This window comes from Cornus florida, unplaced genomic scaffold, assembly GCF_030987335.1.
Source record: "Cornus florida cultivar Cherokee Brave unplaced genomic scaffold, ASM3098733v1 CherokeeBrave_3.0.0_Hap2_Chr05, whole genome shotgun sequence".
Classification (NCBI taxonomy): domain Eukaryota; kingdom Viridiplantae; phylum Streptophyta; class Magnoliopsida; order Cornales; family Cornaceae; genus Cornus; species Cornus florida.
Window position 1 is genome coordinate 111,103,965 of NW_026775575.1, and position 22,899 is coordinate 111,126,863.

Consider the following 22,899-nt stretch of genomic DNA (forward strand, 5'->3'; position numbering starts at 1 on the left):
ACTGGGCCCAAACAAACGTGTATTGGACCGGTCCAAACTCAGCCTAATATTGCAGCAAGAAGAGCCATGCCTTTTTAGAACTGGGCTGGAAAAAGGCTGAGATTTAAATATCAAACCCAAATTTGTGCTCTTTTGGTCTTAGCCCAAAGCTAAGATCTTATTTTACAAAACCGAAATGTTTAGAATTTGCAATTTTTTGAAGTACTAATTTGTCCTTTTTTCGTCTAAATATGTACAATTATAAAAATTAATTTTTTTTGAAAACATAAAGAATAATGATGGATAACTATTTTGGATAAAGAGAATGGTGGCTACTAATATGGGACAGAAACAGTAATACTTGCATAGTATTATTGCAAGTCCATTTGTATTGATTAAGAAAAGATATACTTCATGTGTGAAGTTGTACCGGTAATGTTTCAGTATTATCAACCAATTACTCTGTGTAGATATCACATAAATAAAAGTGCATTTAATTCGATGAATTATAACTTATCTTTAGAAAAAAAAAAAAAAAAATCAACTATATCTCATCATATAAGTAAAAAGTGCAATTACTATAGTGGGTGGTATCACATTTAATGGTACCATATCATCAATATAGTAGGAGCATTAAAGTATTTGGACTTTGTAACCTTTGACAAGTTAGATTGTAAATTTATTTCTTTTTTTCTTTCAATAACATAGCTTTGCATTACGAAGAAACAAAGGACAATACATCGAAAAGCCATTGAGGGCAAATCTGTCATTGCAGATCATTACACTTTTGACTTGAGCATTTTTACTCACTGTATTAGCAACCTCATTACAGGGTCGTGGAGCCCAACGAAAAACCAACATCAGATTTGCTTCTGACATCTTTTGAATATCCACTTTCATGATCAGTAGGGTTATTTTATGGTGGATGTGAAAACTGATTGTCTCTCTCTTGTTAGATTGTAAATTGATAAATGGAGATTTTGTGATAAAAAAAAGAAAAAAAAGAAAAAAACCAGAGTTCCATTGGCCTCTGTTAAACAAGATTAAACGTACTTGTTGTTTGATATTAGTTGGCAAAGACTCTTAAACCTTCTTAGATAGTGGCTCTAATATTTAATTTTAATTTTATTTATTTGAAATGTAAGTTTGGATATCATTCACGCCATGTCTAAACATCTAATTTGATGGCAATTCGACTTCACTAAGATCCAGGACTAATCCGCTTAAAAAAAATATTCAAAAGCAATCAAGATACTAAAATTCAATCACTTGTACAATTTATAATGAGTTCCGAAAATTGACATTAAAAAAAATTATAAAGGGCGTATATTATTTTTTTTGGGCACATAAATGGCGTATTCAAACGAATTGAAAGGGTACCCATTCAAGTGGCTAATTATATAAAAATATCATTTTTGTAGTTTTCTAGGTGAAGTGATCACTGATCTCTTGTAATGATAAATTAGGTAGAAGTGTTTTCGTACAAGTTTAGTCAAAAGTCATTTTCTCACAAAGTTGTTTTTGTACCCAATTGATATTCTGTAGTGACTCGTAAGCCAATATATATATATATATATATATATATATATATATATATATTATTCTGTCATGTGGTAGACTGAGGATCAATGAATTATTTGGATATGGTATTGCCATGCGTTAGATCTGAAATTTTGTATTTTATTTTCATCGTACCTTTTGAATGCCACTTGAGAGAATTTTAGTCAAATAAAAATCATGTTTACAAGTGATTGTGATCGAATAAAATGTTGCATTCAACACTGTTCGTCTCTGTGTGTATTGTCAAGAAATGTAATGGTCTAGAAACTCTCCCCCTCCCTTCTTGTCTCTCTCAATTGTCAAGAAGAAGACAATAAATAATGGGTCCAAAAACAACTTGCAATCTTGTTTGGCGTGTGGTTCCAATTTTAGACCTGATCATGTTTGTATTTATTCCAATGATTTGAAATAAATAATAAAAAAGTCTATTTTTTTATTTCTTCAATTAGGCCTTTATTTTTATTTTTTTGAAATTTTTATTAAATATTGAAACGAATTTGGAGTGAGAGTAATACTCTGTGTCTGGTAGGAGTAATTGGAAACTCAATCATATATATATATATATATATCTATTTATTATTTCTATTTTGTAAATTTTAGATTTACATCTTGTCAACTTATCAACACACAAAGTATGAATAGCATCAATTGAGATTTAAATTTTAGATTTTTTTTTTTTTGGCAACTCGAAACTAAAATCAATGATTGATATTTCATTAATAATCAACACGTGGTTTGCATGAGAGGGTGGACCATTCTCAACCGCACAGAGATAATTAGGGTAGAGTAATTCTGTGTAATACACCATCTATCTGATTGTGTGGGTCCTACCAGTACTAGACATATGAGAACACATGGACATGGGTGATGGACCCCCTATTCCTATTAAGTTAAGATATGTCTCTCTCTCTCTAACTTAAAAACATTTTGTTGCCATGCAGAAGAGTACACGAGGGAGCTTCAACGGGTGGCCTTCAAATTGAACTCCCTAATCCCTCTATTTATTATATATTCATCTTCTCTCTCTTCTAATCTCAAGAAATAGAGAGAGAAACAACCCATTGAATCTCAGAGATGGAAAATGGTAGAAAGAATTGGGTAAATGGAGCTAATGGGCAAGAGCATGAGACACCTTCTAATATCACCATTAAAGGCATTATTGGGTTGTTAGTGGCCAATATTGATGCTGATGAAAAGAGGCGGGTCATTTCGTTGGGTATGGGTGACCCATCTGCCTATTCATGCTTTCACACCACTCCTGTTGCTGAAGAAGCTGTTGTACACACTCTTCAATCTCAGAAGTTCAATGGTTATGCTCCCACTGTTGGTCTTCCTCAAACCAGACTGTAATTACCCTTCTTTATTCATATCTATATGTGTCTTATTGTTATTATTCTGTGAATTTTGGTTTTGTATTAGCTCTGATTTCTTCATATTTCAATTTGCTGCAATGGGAGTTGAACTAATTTAGTACTGATTTGCCCCTCTCTCTCTCTATATATAAATACACACAAATTGGGGGTTTTTAGAGGGTTGTTATTATTATTATTTGATTTGTTACATGCGATTGTTATTTATTGATTTGATGATACTTTCAGCTTCATTTATTGTTTTACTTTGCAGAAAGGATGTTCTATTTCCTGCCTTACTTCTGCTTTAATTTCATAATTACTCATTCTAGTAATTGAATTTGGAATTTAATCTCCAGGTTGAGATAGTTTTTGTTCAATCTAGTTGGTCCCTTTACATGACCCTATTGAATTTTTAATCCAGTTCATCGTTGTTATATGGTAATTATGTTATTGTTATCTAGCATTACTTTTTATGTTTCAACACACTTATGGTTGGAATTAGTTTGTGTCTTTAATAATTAATTATTTATGTTTATTTTTATTTTTATTTTTAACGACTTACATTTCAGTATAGTGTTTACAGCTCTAATTTCATGCCAATCCTCATTTTAAATGATGTTTATTGATTTTGAAATAGTTTTGTCTTTCTTCTTTTCCTTTAAGTAATCATTTCATCTAATTTCAGTTTCAAATTGGGCATGCTGCACCTGGTTGAGATTTCTCTGGATTAAATTTTATTTTTATTATTTTTTCTATAAACAGGGCAATTGCAAATTATTTGTCCCGGAATCTTCCATACAAGTTGTCACCTGATGATGTTTATGTCACATCTGGTTGCACGCAAGCTATCGATGTATCACTATCAATTCTATCCCGACCTGGTGCAAATATCTTGCTTCCAAGACCAGGGTTTCCCATATATGAACTTTGTGCTGCTTTTAGACAACTTGAAGTCCGGAATTTTAATCTTCTTCCTGAGAAGAGCTGGGAGGTTGATATTGATGCCGTTGAAGCTCTGGCGGATCATAATACCGTTGCAATGGTAATCATAAATCCCGGTAACCCATGTGGCAATGTCTACAGTTACCAGCATTTGAAGAAGGTTAGAATAGGCTTTGAGCTCTGCATTTGCAATTCTGTACTTGGAACTGTTTATGCATACAATTAGTATCATTTAATTAATTTGTTTGGGTACTGACGTCAGATTGCTGAAATTGCGAAGAAGCTTAAAATTCTTGTAATAGCTGATGAAGTTTATGGGCACCTTGCTTTCGGAGATAAACCTTTTGTGCCTATGGGAGTTTTTGGGACAGTTGTTCCTGTTCTTACACTAGGGTCTTTATCAAAGAGATGGATAGTGCCCGGTTGGCGACTTGGTTGGTTTGTGACAACTGATCCCACTGGAAATTTCAAGCACCCAAAGGTTTGTGGCAAGTTATCTTACTGTCGTTTGACCGGAAGAGAGAAGATTGCTCCACATGCTGTCCCTCTTGATATCGTTCCTTTACTAGTTTTGAATATCAACACTCGTTCTCTCTCCTTCAAGTGTTTCTTTACCCTTTTTGTAGCAAAATTATTTTATAAAATAAAATAAAATAATGCATAGCATTTGCCCGCTTTTGCAAATTTTGGCATTATTTTGCACAAAACTTTTGTTCTTGGACTCAAACATGCATCCCCACATTTTGCAGCCCAAATTTTTACCATTCAGCAATCAACAACCCTTTATATTGAGTCAACTTTTCTTTATGATCTCATGGTTATGAATCTTTTCAGTTGATTTGGATGACATGGTACTAATCTCAGAAAACTGACTTTCTGCAATACTAATCCATCTTTCCTCTTCCCTTTTCTCAGATGGTTGAGCGCATTAAGAAGATCTTTGATATTTGTGGAGGTCCTGCTACCTTTATACAGGTTTGTACTGCATTACTTATATTCTTATTCAAGAACTGAGGTATGCTCATGTTTTGTCCCTTTTTTCTTTTTCTTTTTTTTTCTTTCCGGAAAGTATGTTTTTTCTTTTTCCATGTTGATGCAACTCCTAGAACTATCAGTTGAAAACTTTGAACTCGGGCATGCATGCTAACAACTCTTGCATTCATATGGAGCAAGTCAATTTCAAGCACTTGGAAGTAGAGGTTTCCAAGCATTTCTCCACAGAGAATAAGCAGTTGGAAGGATGACACACAAAAATGATTTCTGTTGATTTTTATATATGAGTCCAGAATTCAGAGGCTTAGAGGGCCCTTTTAATTCAAGTCGAAATGAACAGCTGCTAGTATCCTTATAACCATTAGACTAAGAGGCAGACATTGCAACCTTCCAATCCGATATATTGTTATAAGGGCGTGAGCTTAATGACAACGTTCTCATGATGGATTTTTTCCTGTACTTAATATAACCTGAAAAACGAAAAAAGAAAACTAGTGTACAACTTAAATAAATTTAGACAGAAAGATGATATGAGAAAAATACATGAATGAAGTATTGATATGTTGCAACAAGGTATACGACAACTGTGGACACCTTTTCTTTCACTAGATTTAGATTTTTAAAGCAAGACTAGAAAGATTCAATGTACTTTGAAGGGGCTCCATGAATTTTTCTTTTCACAAACTCACCATTATAGAGGGGGCCAGGGGCCACATTTAATTTTCTTATGCAACTTACCATTAGAAGCCATTATTAAGTAATTATAAGTGAGGGGCTCAAATTTTTATTTATTTATCATTTTTTTAGGGGAGGGTATTCTTCCTCTGGTCCTGCCCCCGGGTCCATGCTTGAACTTGACAATAAAATTCTAATTTTAGGAGAAGAATGTACATTTTACTTATTTTATTTTATTTTTTGGGTGTATGTCAAGAACCCATCAACTTCTTTATCTGTTCTTAATTTCATAATATATATATGTGTGTGTGTGTGTGTCAGGCAGCGGTCCCTAATATTTTTGAGCAAACTGAAGATGTTTTCTTTAAGAAAACAATCAATATACTGAAGCAGACCTCGGATATTTGTTCTGATCTGATAAAGGATATCCCTTGCATCACTTGCCCGCACAAACCAGAGGGATCCATGGCCGTAATGGTGAGGAAACAGATAAAAAAAATTGCGGCATTAAATAATTGTTTATTGTAGAAGTAATTATTTGCTTTGCGATACAGGTGAAGCTAAATCTTTCGCTGCTGAAAGATATTAGCGATGATATTGACTTCTGTTTTAAGCTGGCCAAAGAGGAATCTGTGATCATTCTTCCAGGTGAGAAACAAGCAAAGTTACAAATCTTGATAGCCTCACAAGTGATTATTTGTATATGTGTTGAAATACTTGATAGCACAACAGTCACTGATTAAGTTAAACTCAGAACCTTCACTGTTTTTCCTTTAACTGAGAATTATGGACACTTGAATTGATCTATTAGAAATAATTTTAATGACAAAAACAGACACATCTGAAGTCTATATTGGTGGAACTGGTGGTACATTCCAAGCATGCTTATAGACAAATTGGAACCAATGTTTGATGAGCAATGCTATTCACTGTGAGACAGTGGCTGTGGCCGAGCTGTCGGTTATCACAAAGAATATTGTTTTCCATGTTTGAGTTTTCGAGGGTTTGAAGTGACTCTAAAGGGGTGAGATGTTTGTTTTGCAGGATTAGCTGTGGGTCTAAAAAATTGGCTCCGGATCACATTTGCTGTTGAACCATCTTCCCTCGAAGAAGCTTTTGGGAGGATAAAGTGTTTCTATCAGCGCCACTCGCATCAACAGAAAGAACATTAATAATTTATGCTAATTGTGTAGGAGGCAATCAATAATTGCTGCTGAAATCGCGCTTTTAATTGTATAGCCAGTTTTAATAATTGTACATTGTAATTGCAGTTCCCCACAGCTCAATTGTATTGCAATGACATACAATAATTGTTTTCCAATAGTTGGGACCATATTATTTTGTTGAACATCATGCACCATAATATGGGAACTTGTACAAGTTATGAATCTTATAAATGAGTCGTCTTGCTTGTACGTTGAATTATTGATACAATGTTCTGTCATATATGATGTACTGAGTCTTGTAGATTCAAGCATTTTCAATGTCCCTCAACTGTGTGAAATCAATTGTTGGTTGGGATGGAAGTGATCATATCAGAGATGGGGTACTTGATGTTCTGAATAATCTCACTTGCATTCATCCACTCCATGCATTGCGTTGCCGCCCAAATTATCATGAACTTGTCATTAATGAATACCAGTTAGGAGTCAGTACTGCTATTGTAGAGATTGAAAAATTAATACAAATTTAGAAGTGATGTATATTTTTTTCACTTTCTTTTTTCCCGAAAATAATACAAGATTTTATGTTTACGGAGGCTTGAATATTAAGTAAGGAAGATGAGGTAGATGAGATACCAGTCGAATATTTTATGTGTATGAAATAAACATCTGGGTCCTGATTGTACTAGACATTTCAGAAACACATGGGTGATGGACCCCTGTTTTTTATTTGATGGTCGACCCTGTTGCCATGCAGAGTTCTGGAGCTTCAACTAGTGGCCTTGAACGTGAACTCTATCTAATTATCTGGCAACTTTGTTCATATATTCATTTTCGATCTCCCTTCTAGTTCTAATCTCAAGGAATAGAAAGAGATCAAAACCATTGCATCTCACTGTTGATGACCGCGCCACGATAGCTGCTTAGATGGCGCCACCTCTGCAAAATAGGTATAACTGGCCAACTCCTACTTGGCGTACCTACAATAAGGACAATATTCTCGAGCTACTCGTCCTATAACTGGTCTCACTGGCCAAGGAAGGGGTCGCTACCCTTCTTCTTCTGTAGACGTGCCCCGCTCTAGTTGGATGGGCTCCTTCCCCCCCACCCCCCCTGTTTCGATCGAGGTTGCCTTCTGAAAATGGCAACCTCGACTAACCTGCTTTGCGAGTCTCCTCTTTTGGCCATTGGGGACCTCGAACTATAAATTGGGATAAAGCTTTGCGAGGTCATGAAGGCAGGACCTCGAGGAAGGCCTTCTCCCTTTGGAATTCGGGAATCTGAGAACATGTGCACAGATGGCTGAGACCCAAGGGCTCGCCTCAGTTCGAGGCCAACACAAGGGGGAAAGGATACTTGGTACCCAAGCTCGAGTAAGGAAGGATAAAGAATGCATTAATTGCGAAAGACATTTGATAAGACCCATATTAATTATGGAGTGCCATTACATCTTTTGACTGGGGGGCAAAGCATCACGGCTCGTCCACCAATGTCTCATTTGTCAGAAGGAGAGACCCCAGAACCCTTGGCTCACCCAAAGGACTAAGAGACATTGACCGAGGAGGTAAACGCTATAAATAGGGGTGTTAATCAGCCTTTAAAACACACAACAACCACATTAATAGCTATTTGTTGATAAGCTCGAGCTCACGCAGTACCGAGTTCAGCCTTCCCTTTCTTAATCTCTAAGAGTTCCTTGTGTTGCTTGGATCTCCACTTGGATACTGGTCTCAAGATTCTTGGCTTACGTGATCTTCTAATCCTACTCACGAAACACCTTCAACACTCATAGATGGAAAATGGTAGAAAGAATTGGGTAAATGGAGCTAATGGGCAAGAGCTTGAGACGCCTTCTAATATCACCATTAAAGGCATTATTGGGTTGTTATTGGCCAATGTGGATCCTAATGACAATAGGCGGGTCAGTTATTTGGGTAGGGGTGACCCATCTGCCTATTCATGCTTCCACACCACTGCTGTTGCAGTTGCTCTTCGTTCTCACAACTTCAATGGTTATGCGCCCATTGTTGGTCTTCCTCAGACTAGAATGTAATAATAACTCTTCTTTTTAAATCTCTCTCTGTATAGAAATAAATATACACACAAATTGGGATTTTATTTAGAGGGTTAATTAGTATTATGGACATAGATCGTTTCCAATATTTTTGAATATTATCATCCCAATATTGCTTATTATTATTAATGTATATGTAAGTAAGACACACATATACATTAATAATGCTAGAGTCCAGCTCTTTGTGGTCATTTTGCTCATCATTTCTTGGCCAAAATCATAGTTGGTCCCCTTTCATGAACCCTATTGAATTTATATTCTAATGCTATTGTTATCTAGCATTAGTATTTTATTTATTTTATTTTTTTGACACTCTTGTTGTTGCAATTATTTTATGCTTTAGACCCCGTTTGGTAATCGTTTTTGTTTTGACCCAAAACAGAAGTGATATTTTTGCTTTAGAGTATTTGGAAGCTTATTTGGTAATGTAAATTTGTTGTAGGATTTTTAGAAGCAAAAATATGAAAACATATTTAGTAAAAAGTGTTGCAGGTTTAAAAAATTGAATGGCTAGTTAAAAATGTCATTTTAGATTTTTATTTTTTTGAACAGTGCCTTGCTACAGTGAGAAAGTACACAAAAACATCATTTTTATGTTTCCGGTTTTTACCTCAATTTCGGAAGGTTTCGATACTATTCAAATGAAAGCAAACGTTACCAAATATGCTTTGTACTTTTATTTCGCTACAGTACACTAGCAAAAGCAAAAAACACAAAACAAATGCATTAGCCGAACAACCCCTAATATTTATTTTTTACTTTTAACAACAAACATTTTTTTTTTCCCTGTTTTACATTTCAGTTTAGTGTTTAAAGGTCTAATTTCATGCCAACCCTCATATTAGATGATGTTCATTTTATCTAATTTCAGTTTCATATGGTTGAGATTTCTCTGGAGTTGATTTTGCTACTTTTTTTTCCCCTGTAAACAGGGCAATTGCTGATCATTTGTCCCATAAACTTCCATACAAGTTGTCACCTGACGATGTTTATGTCACAGTTGGTTGCACCCAATCAATCGATGTAGCATTATCAATTCTATCCCGACCTGGTGCAAACATTTTGCTTCCAAGACCAGGATTTCCCACATATGAACTTAGTGCAGCCATTACACATCTTGAAGTTCGGCATTTTGATCTTCTTCCTGAGAAGAGCGGGGAGGTTGATCTTGATGCCATTGAAGCTCTTGCAGATCATAATACCGTTGCAATGGTAATCATAAATCCCGGAAACCCCTGTGGCAATGTCTACACTTACCAGCATTTGAACAAGGTTAGAACTTAGAACAGGGCTTTTGTGTTCTGCATTTGCAATTCTCTACTTCCAACTGGTTTTGCATATTCAATTAATTTGTGTACTGATGTCAGATTGCTGAAACTGCAAAGAAGCTTAAAATTATTGTAATATCTGATGAAGTTTATGGTCACCTTGCTTTCGGAGCTACACCTTTTATGCCAATGGGAGTTTTTGCAATACAGGTGAAGCTAAATCCATCGCTGCTGAAAGACATTAGCGATGATATTGACTTCTGTTTCAAGCTGGCCAAAGAAGAATCTGTCATCATTCTTCCAGGTGAGACAAAACAAGCAATGTTACTAACCTTTGTATATTATTTGTATAAGTGCTGCAATACTTGATAATACCTAGCAGAATTAGAATTTACACTTTAAAAACAGAAATTTACTCTTAGTGGAACCAAATCTCACCAGTCACTGATTTAAGTTAATCTTAGACTCTGCGCGCTTACTGTTTTTTCTTTACCTGAAAATTATACACATTTGAATTGATCCATTAAAAATAATTTTTGTGACGAAAACAGACACATCTGAAGTCAATGCTTATAGACAAATTGGAAGCAATCTTTGATTTTCAGCGACTCTAAACGGATGAAATGATGGTTTTGCAGGATTAGCCGTGGGTCTGAAAACTTGGCTCAGGATCACATTTGCTGTTGAACCATCTTCCCTTGAAGAAGCTTTCGGAACGATAAAGTGTTTCTGTCAACGTCACTCGCATCAGCCAAAACAACACTAATAATTTATGTTAACTATCTGCCGCTCAAATTCTGCTCTATTAATTAATTGAACATTGTATTACATCTTGTAGATTCGTTTGTGTAATTTGTATGAATTAATTTTTCAGTCTCTAACAAGCAGGTAAGAATCAAGCATTTTCAATGCCCCAGCGCTGTGTGAAACCAATTGTTGATTGGGATGCAAGTGAAGTTCGGATCTGTGGCTGAAGTTGAAAATGCACCAGCTTGTTGGAACCAGAAATAGGCCGGCCAATGTGGTGCTATAGTCTCCACAGAGCTATAACAGCTGATTGCAAACTAAAAGCCTATAAAACAGCTAGCTCAATGCACATATTTTACTTCTTCTTCGTATTTATTATTAATTTACTTTGATTATTTTGATTCATAGGTTGTATAATGTTAAATTTATTTTCCTCAAAGCTGTGGTGTGATCATTTCTACAATATCAAACAAAAGTTTATATTCAAATTCAGTAGTACTATAAGGATAAGGAAATATGCAAAATCCAATGGTGAAAAGATGGAATGGCCTGTAATAAGAAATTCGACATTCTTTCTGATTCGGATATGTCACCTCCTGCAAAGAGCCTATGCCACATTAGTTGCTACTGCCGCTGCTACTTGTGTACAAGTGACTAGAATACACTATTTTTATGAAGAATTTCCGCTGGCCTGCTTATGTATTTTACTCAACAAAATAAATGCTTTTGTAAAGGGCCTGTTTGGCATGCATTTTGTTTTTGGTTAAAACAGAAATAGTGTTTTTACTATTGGAGTGTTTTGGCAAAAATCGGAAACACGTTTGGGAACGATGTTTTATTGTGGAAATGTTGGAAACAGAAAAATAAAAAACATGTTTGGTAAGCCATGCGTTTCAAGAATTTTGAAAACAAAACATGTTTGGTAACTCCAATTCTTGTTAAAAAAAAAAAAACACCATGTTTGGTTATCATTGTTTTTAAATTTATTTATAAATTTATTTCTATATAAATAGTCTATATATTTTTTTCTTTACAGGGTAGGCTTCTAAGATGACTGAACAAGATTAAGACAGGAGTTGGTAATATTTATTACTGAAACTACTCTCTGACTTGTAGTATACACACATTGGATCCTTTTGATTTGATAAAGTGGTACGTAGCATTTCACTTTTTTATTATATTAACAGTTTGAATTATTAATCAGAATATTGGTGAAATACGATCAACAAAGAATTCAGAATATTATCGCTGGAGACCTAAATGAATCACCCAAGCAGCCCTGCAAAACTCCTCAACTTGCTTTCCTTCTCTCCACTTTTTTGCTCTTGCAACCAAATTTTCTGTCTTCAAATAAATTTGCATATTGCCGTGTGAAGGCTTGAACTTCAAATTTCATCTATAAAAAATGATCTAATTTACTTATTAAAAAAAATGGTCTAATTCACTTATAAAGAACAACAAACTCATTCAAACTCATTTCATAGTCCTAGTTTGTTCTCAATGAAAAGAAGATGGACATCAACAACAGGCTCATTACGAACTCAAAGCGTGGTTTTACAAAGTCACTCAAAGCGTGGTGCCATAGACGATCCAGGAGCCGTACATGACCTATATACTTAGCAGTGGATGAATCTAATTAGGTTGACTTAAATCATCAGATTTAAATCCAGATGCTCTGGCAAGCTCTGACAATTCTTGCTCTCCACTCAAAACCTGCAAGACGTAGTGTTCTATAAGAACAAACCTTTAAAAAATGAGACAATTTAAGATCACCTTTTTCATTTCTAATCTATCTATTTGAAGTTAAACTTCACAAAACATCTATCAAGGAGTCATAACATAAAATAAAAAAAAAAAAAAAAAAAAACACCCTGCTAGAATGGAAGCTTCTCAAATCATATTCATTCTTTTGTATTAGGAAAAATGACAAAGAAATTGAGAACAAATTAAACAGGAGATTAAATTAAACAGGAGATATAATTCAAAGTTCAACCACAATTCACTTCATTGTTTACAAATTTCAACAATAGGATTAAAAAACGAAGAAAAAGATGGTTAACAAATAAAAAGATATTTCCTTATGTTTTCCTTACAGGAGACATACTTCAAAAACACAAATTTCACTTCCATGGAACAAGCTTCAATAGTAGGACACGCCATCTTCATAACAGCACACATCACCTTCAAGAGAGTATCAACACACTTCACATCTGTAATGGTAGAATTTAAGTTGAAAAATATTAACAATAATATCAACAGTAATAAAAGCAAAATAGTAAGAGCAAATATGATATGTATTACATATATATATTACAAGCCCACAATACCAACAAATATATTACAAATAAAAGAAAAAACATACCATCAGTTTCAGGAAGATCAAGAGTGCCCAAGAGAATTCCAGATTCGATCAGCAATAGTATTACACAACTGATCCATTTCTCGAAGCTGAGCTGGAGGCACATGCTCAACAATCTCATCGTTTTCACCATCACTTTGAGGAGGATCGTCACCATTAAATAAATCATCAGGCTGATACTGATTTCTAATGAAATTGTGTAATGTGCAACAAGCCATTACAATCAAATTATTCCAACCACTTTTACTAAATGTTGTGCCACTACGACTACCAATCATAACTTCTTCCACCATAATATTCACAAATTTTTCAATGAGTGACTTATCCCATAACAATTTTTCATCCTTCGTAACTTCAGCCACTTCTCCTTCAATTGTGAGATAATAACCGCATTGTTCCACATTCTCAACATTCATATCCATCTAACATATTAATAACAATACTATAATTAATAACGACAAAAATAATATATTTTGACTAGAACATATAGACTAACCTATTAATGTTCAAACATTCACTTAGACAACCCACTTATATTATAAATAAAAAAAAAATTACATTTTAGAAGCAACGTGCGACAATTTATTAAGAAAAGGAAACACATTAGCTATAAATTGTATCACTCGTGAATCGCGCAACACTTGAAAGAGAGTTCAAATTACATTAGACCCAAAAAGGATAGAGAAAACATATTTTATGTTTATGATATCAGCAGCCATGTCGGAGGTAATTTAGTGGAAACTGCCAATAAATATTCTAGCCCACTATTCTACTCAATTGTGGAGACTAGAACCCAGGTACATCCTTGAACTATTTATCAAGCATGGGAGCCCCAGGGGAAGTGGTTGCAAATGATCAAAGCTAAACCTTTAGAACCTTATTAAAGGGCTACAAGGATGACAAGGAAGAGCTCCTTCTAAATTCTAACCATATTCAACTTTATTTTGCCCAAGGAAAAGACTATTAGATTGCTACAAACTTACTATGACAATTTGCAATCACATAGTTCCATAATACCAACCATGATAAAAACATGGTACAGAGAAACTCAACATGTTATACTGCACTGTTATCAATATCGACAGATCATATTGTACACCAATCAGTATGCAATATCAAAAAATCAAATTGTTACATGTTATATTCCTATGCGCCTTTCCTGGTTCCCACTTTTAACAAGCAAAAGAGAAATCAAGAATTTTGCAAAATGACAAAAGGTCTCCATTGTTCTTTATATGTCAAGTTCTAATTCAGTAGTTAAGAAATTTAACCTCAATCATACATCCATACTGTAGATAGGAATACAGATACATTGTAGAAGGTTACACACAACTTAATAAGAAATTCACTTAAACAAATCTTTTATTGAAAAAGTGAATTCAGGTGATAGTAAATCAAGATTCATTATTAACAATCTAATAATGTACAGTTGCTTTAAAATAGAAAGTTGTATCTCAAATTTTCAAATCAAATTGAACAATAGACTCCACCACAACATTATTGTGGTAATTAATCTAAAAAACTGAAATAAAAATTTAGAATTTATACAAATATAAGATTATTAGGTTCCAACACAACACTGTTGTGGTAATTAATCCAAAAACCGAAAGAAAAATTTAGGGTTTCTGCAAATATTGGTTTCCCTTCAAATATAAGCTCAAATCTAACAATATAGAAGAGTTTTATGTTCGTAAAACTGAAAGAAAAATTACGGTTTTCAGGAAAAATCAATTTTTTTTAAAAAAAAAAACCTCCAAAATCAAAGAATATTTACACACTATCTATGGATTTCCAACAAAAAAACTAAAAAAAATATAGAAAAACAGTCAACATGTTGAACTTAATCGAACAAAGTTAAACCAAATGGGTCAAACCTGGCTTCTTCTTCAACGGAAAGTGTAAAGAGCTTTAGATCGATGGTGGTTTTAAGCAAAAAGGCTTGAATTGATCGAAGTTTTTAGAACCCAAGCACTGTATAGTCGAATCGCCCTAAATCGCCACAGAGAACATGGATGGAGGAGAGAGAAAGTTGGGGTGCAAAATGACCTAAAATATTTAAGCGTCGCCTTTATACTTGTTGTAGAGTGTTCTAAGTTTAGCCGAATTACTTCCTCCGCTTTAGTGCATGAAGTAGGCAAACAGTGCTGAAACAACTTAAAAACACCATTTTGGTCTTTCAAGTTTTGGGCCTTTTTCTTAAAATGTTTTACAACTGTTCCAAACAAAACATAAAGAACCAAACATGCTTTGGGCCACTTTTGAGTACCGTAACGAACCTGCAACAAAAACACATGAAGTAAAACAGATACCAAACAGGGCCAAATTCTTCTCATTTTCTAATATTTACTTTTTGCTTTGGCCTTGGAAAGCTTTGTGAACTTAAACTTGTATTTTGATTGTTATATCAAATCCCCGTTATGCTTTTTGATAATTTTGTTAATACCAAGTGATGTATTTGTGAATTTCCTTCTAATTTGTTCTTAAAACCCAAAAGAAGTCTCAAATTTCACCTAATTATTCCTTTGTTTGAAAAACCTTGATGTATTAACTTGTATATACTATATCATCGTTACTTCTTTACCTCATGCTTCATAAAACCGCCACCAAATTAAAAGACTATAAAATTGATTATACAAATTCACAGATCAAATAAACACTCGAGACTAAAATCAATGATCGGTATTTGATTAATTCTCGACACGTGGCTTGCATGAGGTGGGTGGACCACTCTCAACGGCATAGAGATAATGAGAGAGAGAGAGAGTAGAGTAATGCACCTTCTATCTGATTGTGTGGCCCAACTTATTGCTTTAGCCCAAACTACTGTTTTGAAGGGTGTGTTTGGCTGAAATAATATCCAAAATTCAGGTTTTTGGGTTATATTCGTCTTTTTTTTTAAATTTTTTTTTATTTTAAGTTTTCAATATTTCTACCGACATTATAACCTTTTAGGCACTATTTGACTGACCCAAATAGTGTTTTAAAAGTTATATTGGCACAAAAACATATTTTTTTAAAAAAATAATTATATATATATATTGAAAAAAAACCTTTTATTTTTTCACTATAAATACATCAACCCCTACTATCATTCACTTCATATCTAACCCATCTATATTCTCTACTCTTCAACTTACAACTTTAACCACTAAGTCATTTTCTCAATCTTTTATTTATATTTTTTACTTAATTTCAATTTCATGGATCCTCCACCACCATATTACAACTACAACTCCCAATTCAACCAATCAAATGATAATTTTGATCCCTTCTTACAATTTGTTAGAGAAGAATCTCAATTTCTGTCTCATTAACCTTCTCAAATTTCCAACATTCTTACTGAAGTGCTACAATCCGGTAACTCCCAACCTCCCAGAAAGCTAATGGTTAGTCAACCTCCTAATTGGTCCACGGCTGAAGATGAGGCTTTATGTTATGCGTGTATGGCCATTAGCTCTGATGCGGCATCGGTTCAAACTAACAAAAAACAACGTTATGGGGCTGAATTTATGAAAGTTTTGAGCAACACATTAGTGGTACTGGTACACCTAAAAGAGTTAGTAACGCCTGCTTGAATCATTGGTCCTTCATGCAATAAATGATTATCAAATTTTTTGGATGCATGACCCATATCGAAGGAATCACCCTAGTGGGCAAGACAATGAGTATAAGGTAAGTTATTTACTATATTAATTTTAATTGATAAATATTTTAAAGATTTGTTTTCTAATAATTATTGATTTTTTTTTTTTTTTTGTAAGATGATAACAGCCAAAGAGTTGTTCACTTGTCAAAATAACACTAAATTTAAGTTTGACAGTTGTTGGAACATTTTGAAGAGAAACAATAAATGACATTTACATTGTTAAAAAAAATCGGCATCCAATTACAAAAAAAAAAAAATCAAGTAACCCAACAACAACACCAAGTTCGGTTAAAGGATCGATGCACATAGGTGAAAATGATCCGACGAATGTTGAAAAATGTCAGCGACCACAAGGATGAAAAACAGCGAAACAGAGGCGAAATAAGGATAAATGTTCTTACCAATTATAGAATGAATTCATTAGCAAATTCGATCACGTAACAACCCTTTATCAAACTAAATCTGAAAGTCTTGAAACCGCTCAAATAACACGAGAGTCACGCAAAGCAGATAAAGAAAAGACCAAACAACTAGAGCTTCAAAGCAAACTAAGAGAGATTCAAAACAAACAAATAGCTGAAGAGATGTCAATCATGAAAACAGATCCAGAATCGATGCCAACACAAGCCGCAAAAACATTGCTAATTAAACGCCAAAATGAAATATTAGAATCTATACGTTTACGCAGTAACTCAAGCTTTTCATAGAATTATCCCAAACTTTTCATATGATTGTTCTGTTTTTCCTAATTGATTTTAATAATGGTATTGTATTATTATTATTATTTTTAAATTCATATCGTATTTTATTGTTTGATTTTTATAAATTCTAATAAATATTGTATTATTTAAATTTTTTGTATGATATAACTGTTAAAAAAAACTTTAAAAATAAAATTTATTAAAATTTAAAATATTAATATATTTGCAGAACAAAAATGTACCATTAAAGTACATGCCATAATTAAAATTTAGAAATTTTAAATAATTGATGGGACTCGTAAAAACTATTGACGTGATAATGCTTAAGGTTGTCATTTGAAACGGAGTGAAGTGAATATTTGTGGACCAATCTAAAGCCATCAGGTGAATGATAATGGGCCACAGCTCAGCCCACTACGAGTCAAATGCCGAATGCTAAATGTGGTAAAGAAAGCCGAAAGGACAGAGTTCCAAAAATAGTAACAATTGGAGAGGGAATATGAAGAGTGAGAGTCGTGGAGGATATGAAAGAGACAAGAAAGGGAAAGCAGATAGTAGAGAGAGAGAGACAGAGGGGCGAGAGATCGTTCCATTTTCGTTGAAATTAAGTTTAGGGCTAGGGTTAGGGTTTTCAGTTATCAATGGCGTCGAACGCACAGCAGAGCGGTGCGAAACCAGGGCTGAGAAAGCCGGTGTTCACGAAGGTCGATAACCTCAAACCGGGGACCAACGGTCACACGCTCGTCGTGAAGGTCCTGAATTCGAACGCTGTATTGCAGAAGGGCCGATCTGTGTCTCCGCACCTCCGCAACACTCGCATTTCCGAATGTCTCGTCGGCGATGAAACCGGCGCGATCCTCTTCACTGCACGAAATGATCAAGGTATATAATTTTGTTTTTCTCTGCAATCGATTATAATGCTGCATTCTTGGGCCATTTGGAACCCTAGAAATTGATCTTAATTATAATGTGGTTTCGTCTTTCATATGTTTTGAGTTACTTACATGTGGAAGGAATAATATGATTTGACATTTAAATTTGTGGAGTGAAACCCTAGTTAGAAATTGTTCTATTGAGGAACCTTTATTTATTTAAATATTTGATTTGTTTAGAATGGCTTGATAGGTCATTATGTTTTTTATTTTTGTTGAATGGGAGGAAATGTTGATTGTTATGCAATTTGTGACATTGTGATTTGGAAACATTGTTCTGGTTATTTTGCTGCTTTGATTATCTTGATTCATAGGTGGTATAATGTTAAATTTTATTTAATCAAAGCTGTGGGTTGATCATTTCTACAATATGATAATATCAAACAAAAGTTTACATTCAAATTCAGTAGAACTATAAGGTTTAGGAAATATGCAAAATTTAATTGTGAAAAGATGGAATGGCTTGTAATAAGAAATTCAATATTCTTTCTGATTCGGATACCTCTCCTCCTGCAAAGCCATATGCCACATATGTTGCTGCTGCTTCTTCTTCTTCTTCTTCTTCTAATTACTACAGGCCTACTTGTGAACAATTGACTAGAACACTATTTTTAGGAAGAATTTCCACTTGCCTGCTTATGTATTTTACTAAACAAAATAAATGCTTTTGTAAATTCTTCTCATTTTCACTTATAAAAAAAAACAATAAATAAATCTTCTCATTTTCTAATATTTACTTTTTACTTTGGCAGGAAGCCATTAACATATTCTTGGAAAGCTTTGTGAACTTAAACTTGTATTTAACTGTTATATCAAATCCCGGTCATGCTTGTTGATAATTTTGTTAATAGCAAATGATGTATTTGTGAATTTCCTTATGATTTGTTCTTAAAATCCAAAAAAAGTCTCAAATTTTACCTAATTATTCCTTTCTTTGATAAACCTTGATATATTAACTTGTATATACTATAACATCATCGTTACTTCTTTAGCTCATGCATATGAAACAAGTACTTGATTTTAGCAAGCTGTGTGTTAAGGGATATCATTTTCACAATTATACATAGATGCAAAGACTTGTGATAACTGATAAACTGTTTTCTAGGTTCACATTCCCTTCTATAGTAACGCCCTTGTTGCATTCTGTTCTGTTGAAACTTTCTAAATGGTTAAATACTTCAATATTCAGTTGGAATACCCAATTGTCTTTTTTCACCACTGTCGAAAGCACTAGAAACTTTGGGATTTGTTAAAATTAATTTGTATTTTAATCCAGTCTAGGTTTCTTCTTTTATTATTTTTTCTGCCCAGTTGATTTGATGAAGCCGGAATCTACTGTCATCCTCCGTAATGCAAAAATTGACATGTTTAAGGGAGCCATGAGACTAGCAGTTGATAAATGGGGCCGTATTGAGGTCACTGAACCTGTCACATTTGTAGTTAAAGAAGACAACAATCTCTCCTTGATTGAGTATGAGCTGGTGAATGTCCCAGCTGATTGACTGTGATCTTTTGGCAGCTGATATAGAGATATGGGGAAGCTCGGATATCTAAAGGCCGGATTAGTTGATGTTAATTCTAAGTTCTGTTAATGTCGTGCTGCTGTAGTTACTCCTTTTCTTTACCCGGTAGAACAGAGAGTTTGAAACTCGTTAACAAAATGATATTTCTTTCAGTATTACTAAGATATTAAGAAAGATTTCGTGTTAATGATATGTGGTATCTTGGCTTATAAATACTTTGCTTATGTATGGATTCCTTCCTGGTGTGCCTTTTTGGTTCATTTATGTACATGCAATGGCAGAAAGATCGTCTTTACAGGCTATTGTATCGAATTTAACAAAAAAAATTCTGGCCAAGCCATTTGATGCGCATTTTGCCAGGCAAAGGGTTGAAAATACATTCAGGAAAAAATTGTTGAAAATACTGTCATTTTCTTTAACTTTTTAGGTTAAACAATATTTTTTTTCTGATTAAAACATAATTTTAATGTAAATCATATATATGGGGTTTTTAGTGCCCTGCGCTATACTAGATTTCTTTTTTTTTTTTTTTTTTTGCTATGTTGGTAACCATGTCATCTCGTGGTCATTACTCTTTGAATAATAAAAAGGAAGTTGTTTAAAATTAATTTGATTCACTTTTATTATAAACTTCTTGCCTGTTGAATCATTCTGCAATGTGCAATGACAAATTTTCATAGCTGATAAGTTCAGTTTTTCATTATTAAAATAATAATAAAAACAACAACAAGAACAAAATGTAAAGATCCATTTTTGTTGGAAAAACTACCTCAATTTTCAAATTTTTGTTGAGGATTCTTGTTCTTTGATAGGCATTCCATGTCATATATGCTTGTTGAGATGGAAGCAGTTTTTCAAAAACAGTTTTAGTTAAAATACTGAAATTCGAAAGATGAAGGACAGAACTAAAATTCACAAGGTAGAGTTAGTCAAGGAAGATTTTTTTATTATTATTTTTTAGGTTAAACAAAATCACACACCAGACTTTTTGTACCAGCTTGGTATTATTGCCTATTGCCCATTTGGTATAAAGAGTAAAAAGGAATATGCATAGAATTCAGTAACGGAATTCATCATTAAAATAATACATACACATATACATATATATATATATATATTTTTTTTGAAGTTACCAAAATTACCAAAGGGGTCTTGGAAGTTTTGGGGACATTTTAATGAATTTTCAAGGTTAATCTTGTCAACATAAATATCGTGGACGAAACTCCATTGCCGCGAAAATACAGTTGCCTTGCTTATTTGTAATCTGCCATAATAAGAAACGGTTGTGTCATCTCTCTCTCTCCCTCTCTTACAGACACATACACATACACACAAAAACACACACATGTACACAGACATTCATGAAAACATAATTTTCTTCTGGAATTTGAAAGGAGAGAAAATTAACAAAGAAAAGGAAAAGAATGGCTTGCAGGCCATTGGCATTCCTGCTAGGCTTGCCTTTTGCTCTCATTGCTCTTGTATTATCTGTTGTGGGCGCTGTTATTTGGGTTATCGGGTAATTTTTTTTCCATTGACCTTTTTTTTTTCCGACGAATTTGTTTGTATTATTTCTCTGCATACATATATATATACAACTTTACACACACACACATATAAATTCCTCCTTTTGTCAAACTATTTTCTTAATTTTCTGATTTTTCTAACAATCATTTTTATTTCCTTATAATCTCCCTCTACATTTATATATGTGTGGCATTATATATATATATATATATATATATTATGCATGATGCATTAACTAGAGTCTAAAAAAATTAATGCATTTATCTTAGTTTAATTTATTTCTCCTTAATTACATTATTAAGTTTGCAGTTGATTATTGTGATATTAATTGATTGTTATATATATTGAATGGCAGGGCTGTTGTGAGCTGCATATGTCCTTGTTGCATATGTTGTGCTGCGATTGTAAATATGGCAATGTCCCTTGTGAAGCTTCCTGTAACTATACTCAGAAAATTCATTAGTTTGGTTCCTTGCTGATTATTTTCATTTTTGTTGTATTTTATGTATAATTTCTTTATGTACATGGGCGCGCTAGAATGTATCGTCAGTACTCGAGTTTGATCAGTACATGATATATATATATATACACACACACACACACACACATATATATATATATATATGAACTTTAATATTCTCAGGACTAGTACAGTGGCTTGTTTTTCTTTTTTTACGTATGTTTAGTGGATTTGTTAATTAGTGAGCTTTATGCCTTTGAGGTTGATGCATGATGTGTACTATTGAATTTTAAATTCAACAGCTTATGATTTAACTGAGATTATATTAATTAATTGCTCATTTATTTCTCTCAGAGACACATTCAAGTTTTTGTTACATTGATCATAATAGGATAATTAAATTGCAAAGGGGACTCTATGGTTTGGCAATTGGCATTATGTTATAATTAAGTAATTGATTTTTTAAATCAGACTGTAGTGTGACGAAATTAACAATATTCATCTGATTAATACATGGTGCAAAAGTAATCAAATAAACATGAATTAGAGGAATATTCTTTGCCATCGAATTTAAATTTGAGTCATTTAAAATTTGTTGAAAAGCTACAAATGCTAATCGAATGCTTAAAAAATGTCCAATTATTTTGATTTTCATAATATAAATCTCGTATGCTGATATTTTTCATAACATTAAAGCTTTGATGGAAGTTTTAAATCAACAATTTAAATCATTTAGCATATGGTCCTTTATTATTATTATTTTTAAGCAACTTTCATTTCTACACATACTTGAGCATAGTAAGCGACTGGGTACATTGTGTAGGCTCTTAAAAATGCTACAACATAATTAACTAAAGAACAAAGTGAACCCTTATTGTTTAAATTTTAGGCAAATATCACTTCTAATTTTTTGGTATATAAGTGTATTAAGTTTGAAAAAATGATAAAAGAAAGCTTGAGGTCATTGTTTCCTTACAAATTTTGCACGACATTCTTAA

At 33.5% G+C, this 22,899-nt stretch overlaps 3 protein-coding genes across 3 annotated transcripts; all 3 read left to right on the forward strand.

Annotated features, from left to right (window-relative positions):
* Window positions 1–2,487: 2,487 nt before the first annotated feature.
* On the forward strand, window positions 2,488–6,923 carry LOC132308574 (probable aminotransferase TAT2). Its single transcript, XM_059806693.1, has 7 exons — window positions 2,488–2,885; window positions 3,654–3,993; window positions 4,096–4,314; window positions 4,749–4,808; window positions 5,823–5,978; window positions 6,056–6,149; window positions 6,546–6,923. Exons 1-7 carry the CDS (start codon window positions 2,614–2,616, stop codon window positions 6,671–6,673), a joined length of 1,269 nt encoding a protein of 422 aa, XP_059662676.1. The 5' UTR covers window positions 2,488–2,613; the 3' UTR covers window positions 6,674–6,923.
* A 1,533-nt stretch (window positions 6,924–8,456) lies between these two features.
* LOC132309974 (probable aminotransferase TAT2) lies at window positions 8,457–10,772 on the forward strand. Its single transcript, XM_059808219.1, has 4 exons — window positions 8,457–8,713; window positions 9,671–10,010; window positions 10,106–10,310; window positions 10,645–10,772. The coding sequence occupies exons 1-4, from the start codon at window positions 8,457–8,459 to the stop codon at window positions 10,770–10,772; spliced, it is 930 nt and encodes a 309-aa protein (XP_059664202.1).
* Window positions 10,773–17,917: 7,145 nt separating this feature from the next.
* LOC132308575 (uncharacterized protein At4g28440-like) lies at window positions 17,918–20,142 on the forward strand. Its single transcript, XM_059806694.1, has 2 exons — window positions 17,918–18,341; window positions 19,703–20,142. The coding sequence occupies exons 1-2, from the start codon at window positions 18,101–18,103 to the stop codon at window positions 19,891–19,893; spliced, it is 432 nt and encodes a 143-aa protein (XP_059662677.1). The 5' UTR covers window positions 17,918–18,100; the 3' UTR covers window positions 19,894–20,142.
* Window positions 20,143–22,899: the final 2,757 nt, after the last annotated feature.

Coding starts and splice junctions, on each gene's coding strand:
- LOC132308574 (XM_059806693.1), top strand. CDS start 2,614: ATGGAAAATGGTAGAAAGAATTGGGTAAATGGAGCTAATGGGCAAGAG. Junction 4,315..4,748: donor GAAATTTCAAGCACCCAAAG/GTTTGTGGCAAG, acceptor CCCTTTTCTCAG/ATGGTTGAGCGCATTAAGAA. Junction 6,150..6,545: donor ATCTGTGATCATTCTTCCAG/GTGAGAAACAAG, acceptor TTTGTTTTGCAG/GATTAGCTGTGGGTCTAAAA.
- LOC132309974 (XM_059808219.1), top strand. CDS start 8,457: ATGGAAAATGGTAGAAAGAATTGGGTAAATGGAGCTAATGGGCAAGAG. Junction 10,011..10,105: donor CTTACCAGCATTTGAACAAG/GTTAGAACTTAG, acceptor TACTGATGTCAG/ATTGCTGAAACTGCAAAGAA. Junction 10,311..10,644: donor ATCTGTCATCATTCTTCCAG/GTGAGACAAAAC, acceptor ATGGTTTTGCAG/GATTAGCCGTGGGTCTGAAA.
- LOC132308575 (XM_059806694.1), top strand. CDS start 18,101: ATGGCGTCGAACGCACAGCAGAGCGGTGCGAAACCAGGGCTGAGAAAG. Junction 18,342..19,702: donor CACTGCACGAAATGATCAAG/GTATATAATTTT, acceptor TTTTCTGCCCAG/TTGATTTGATGAAGCCGGAA.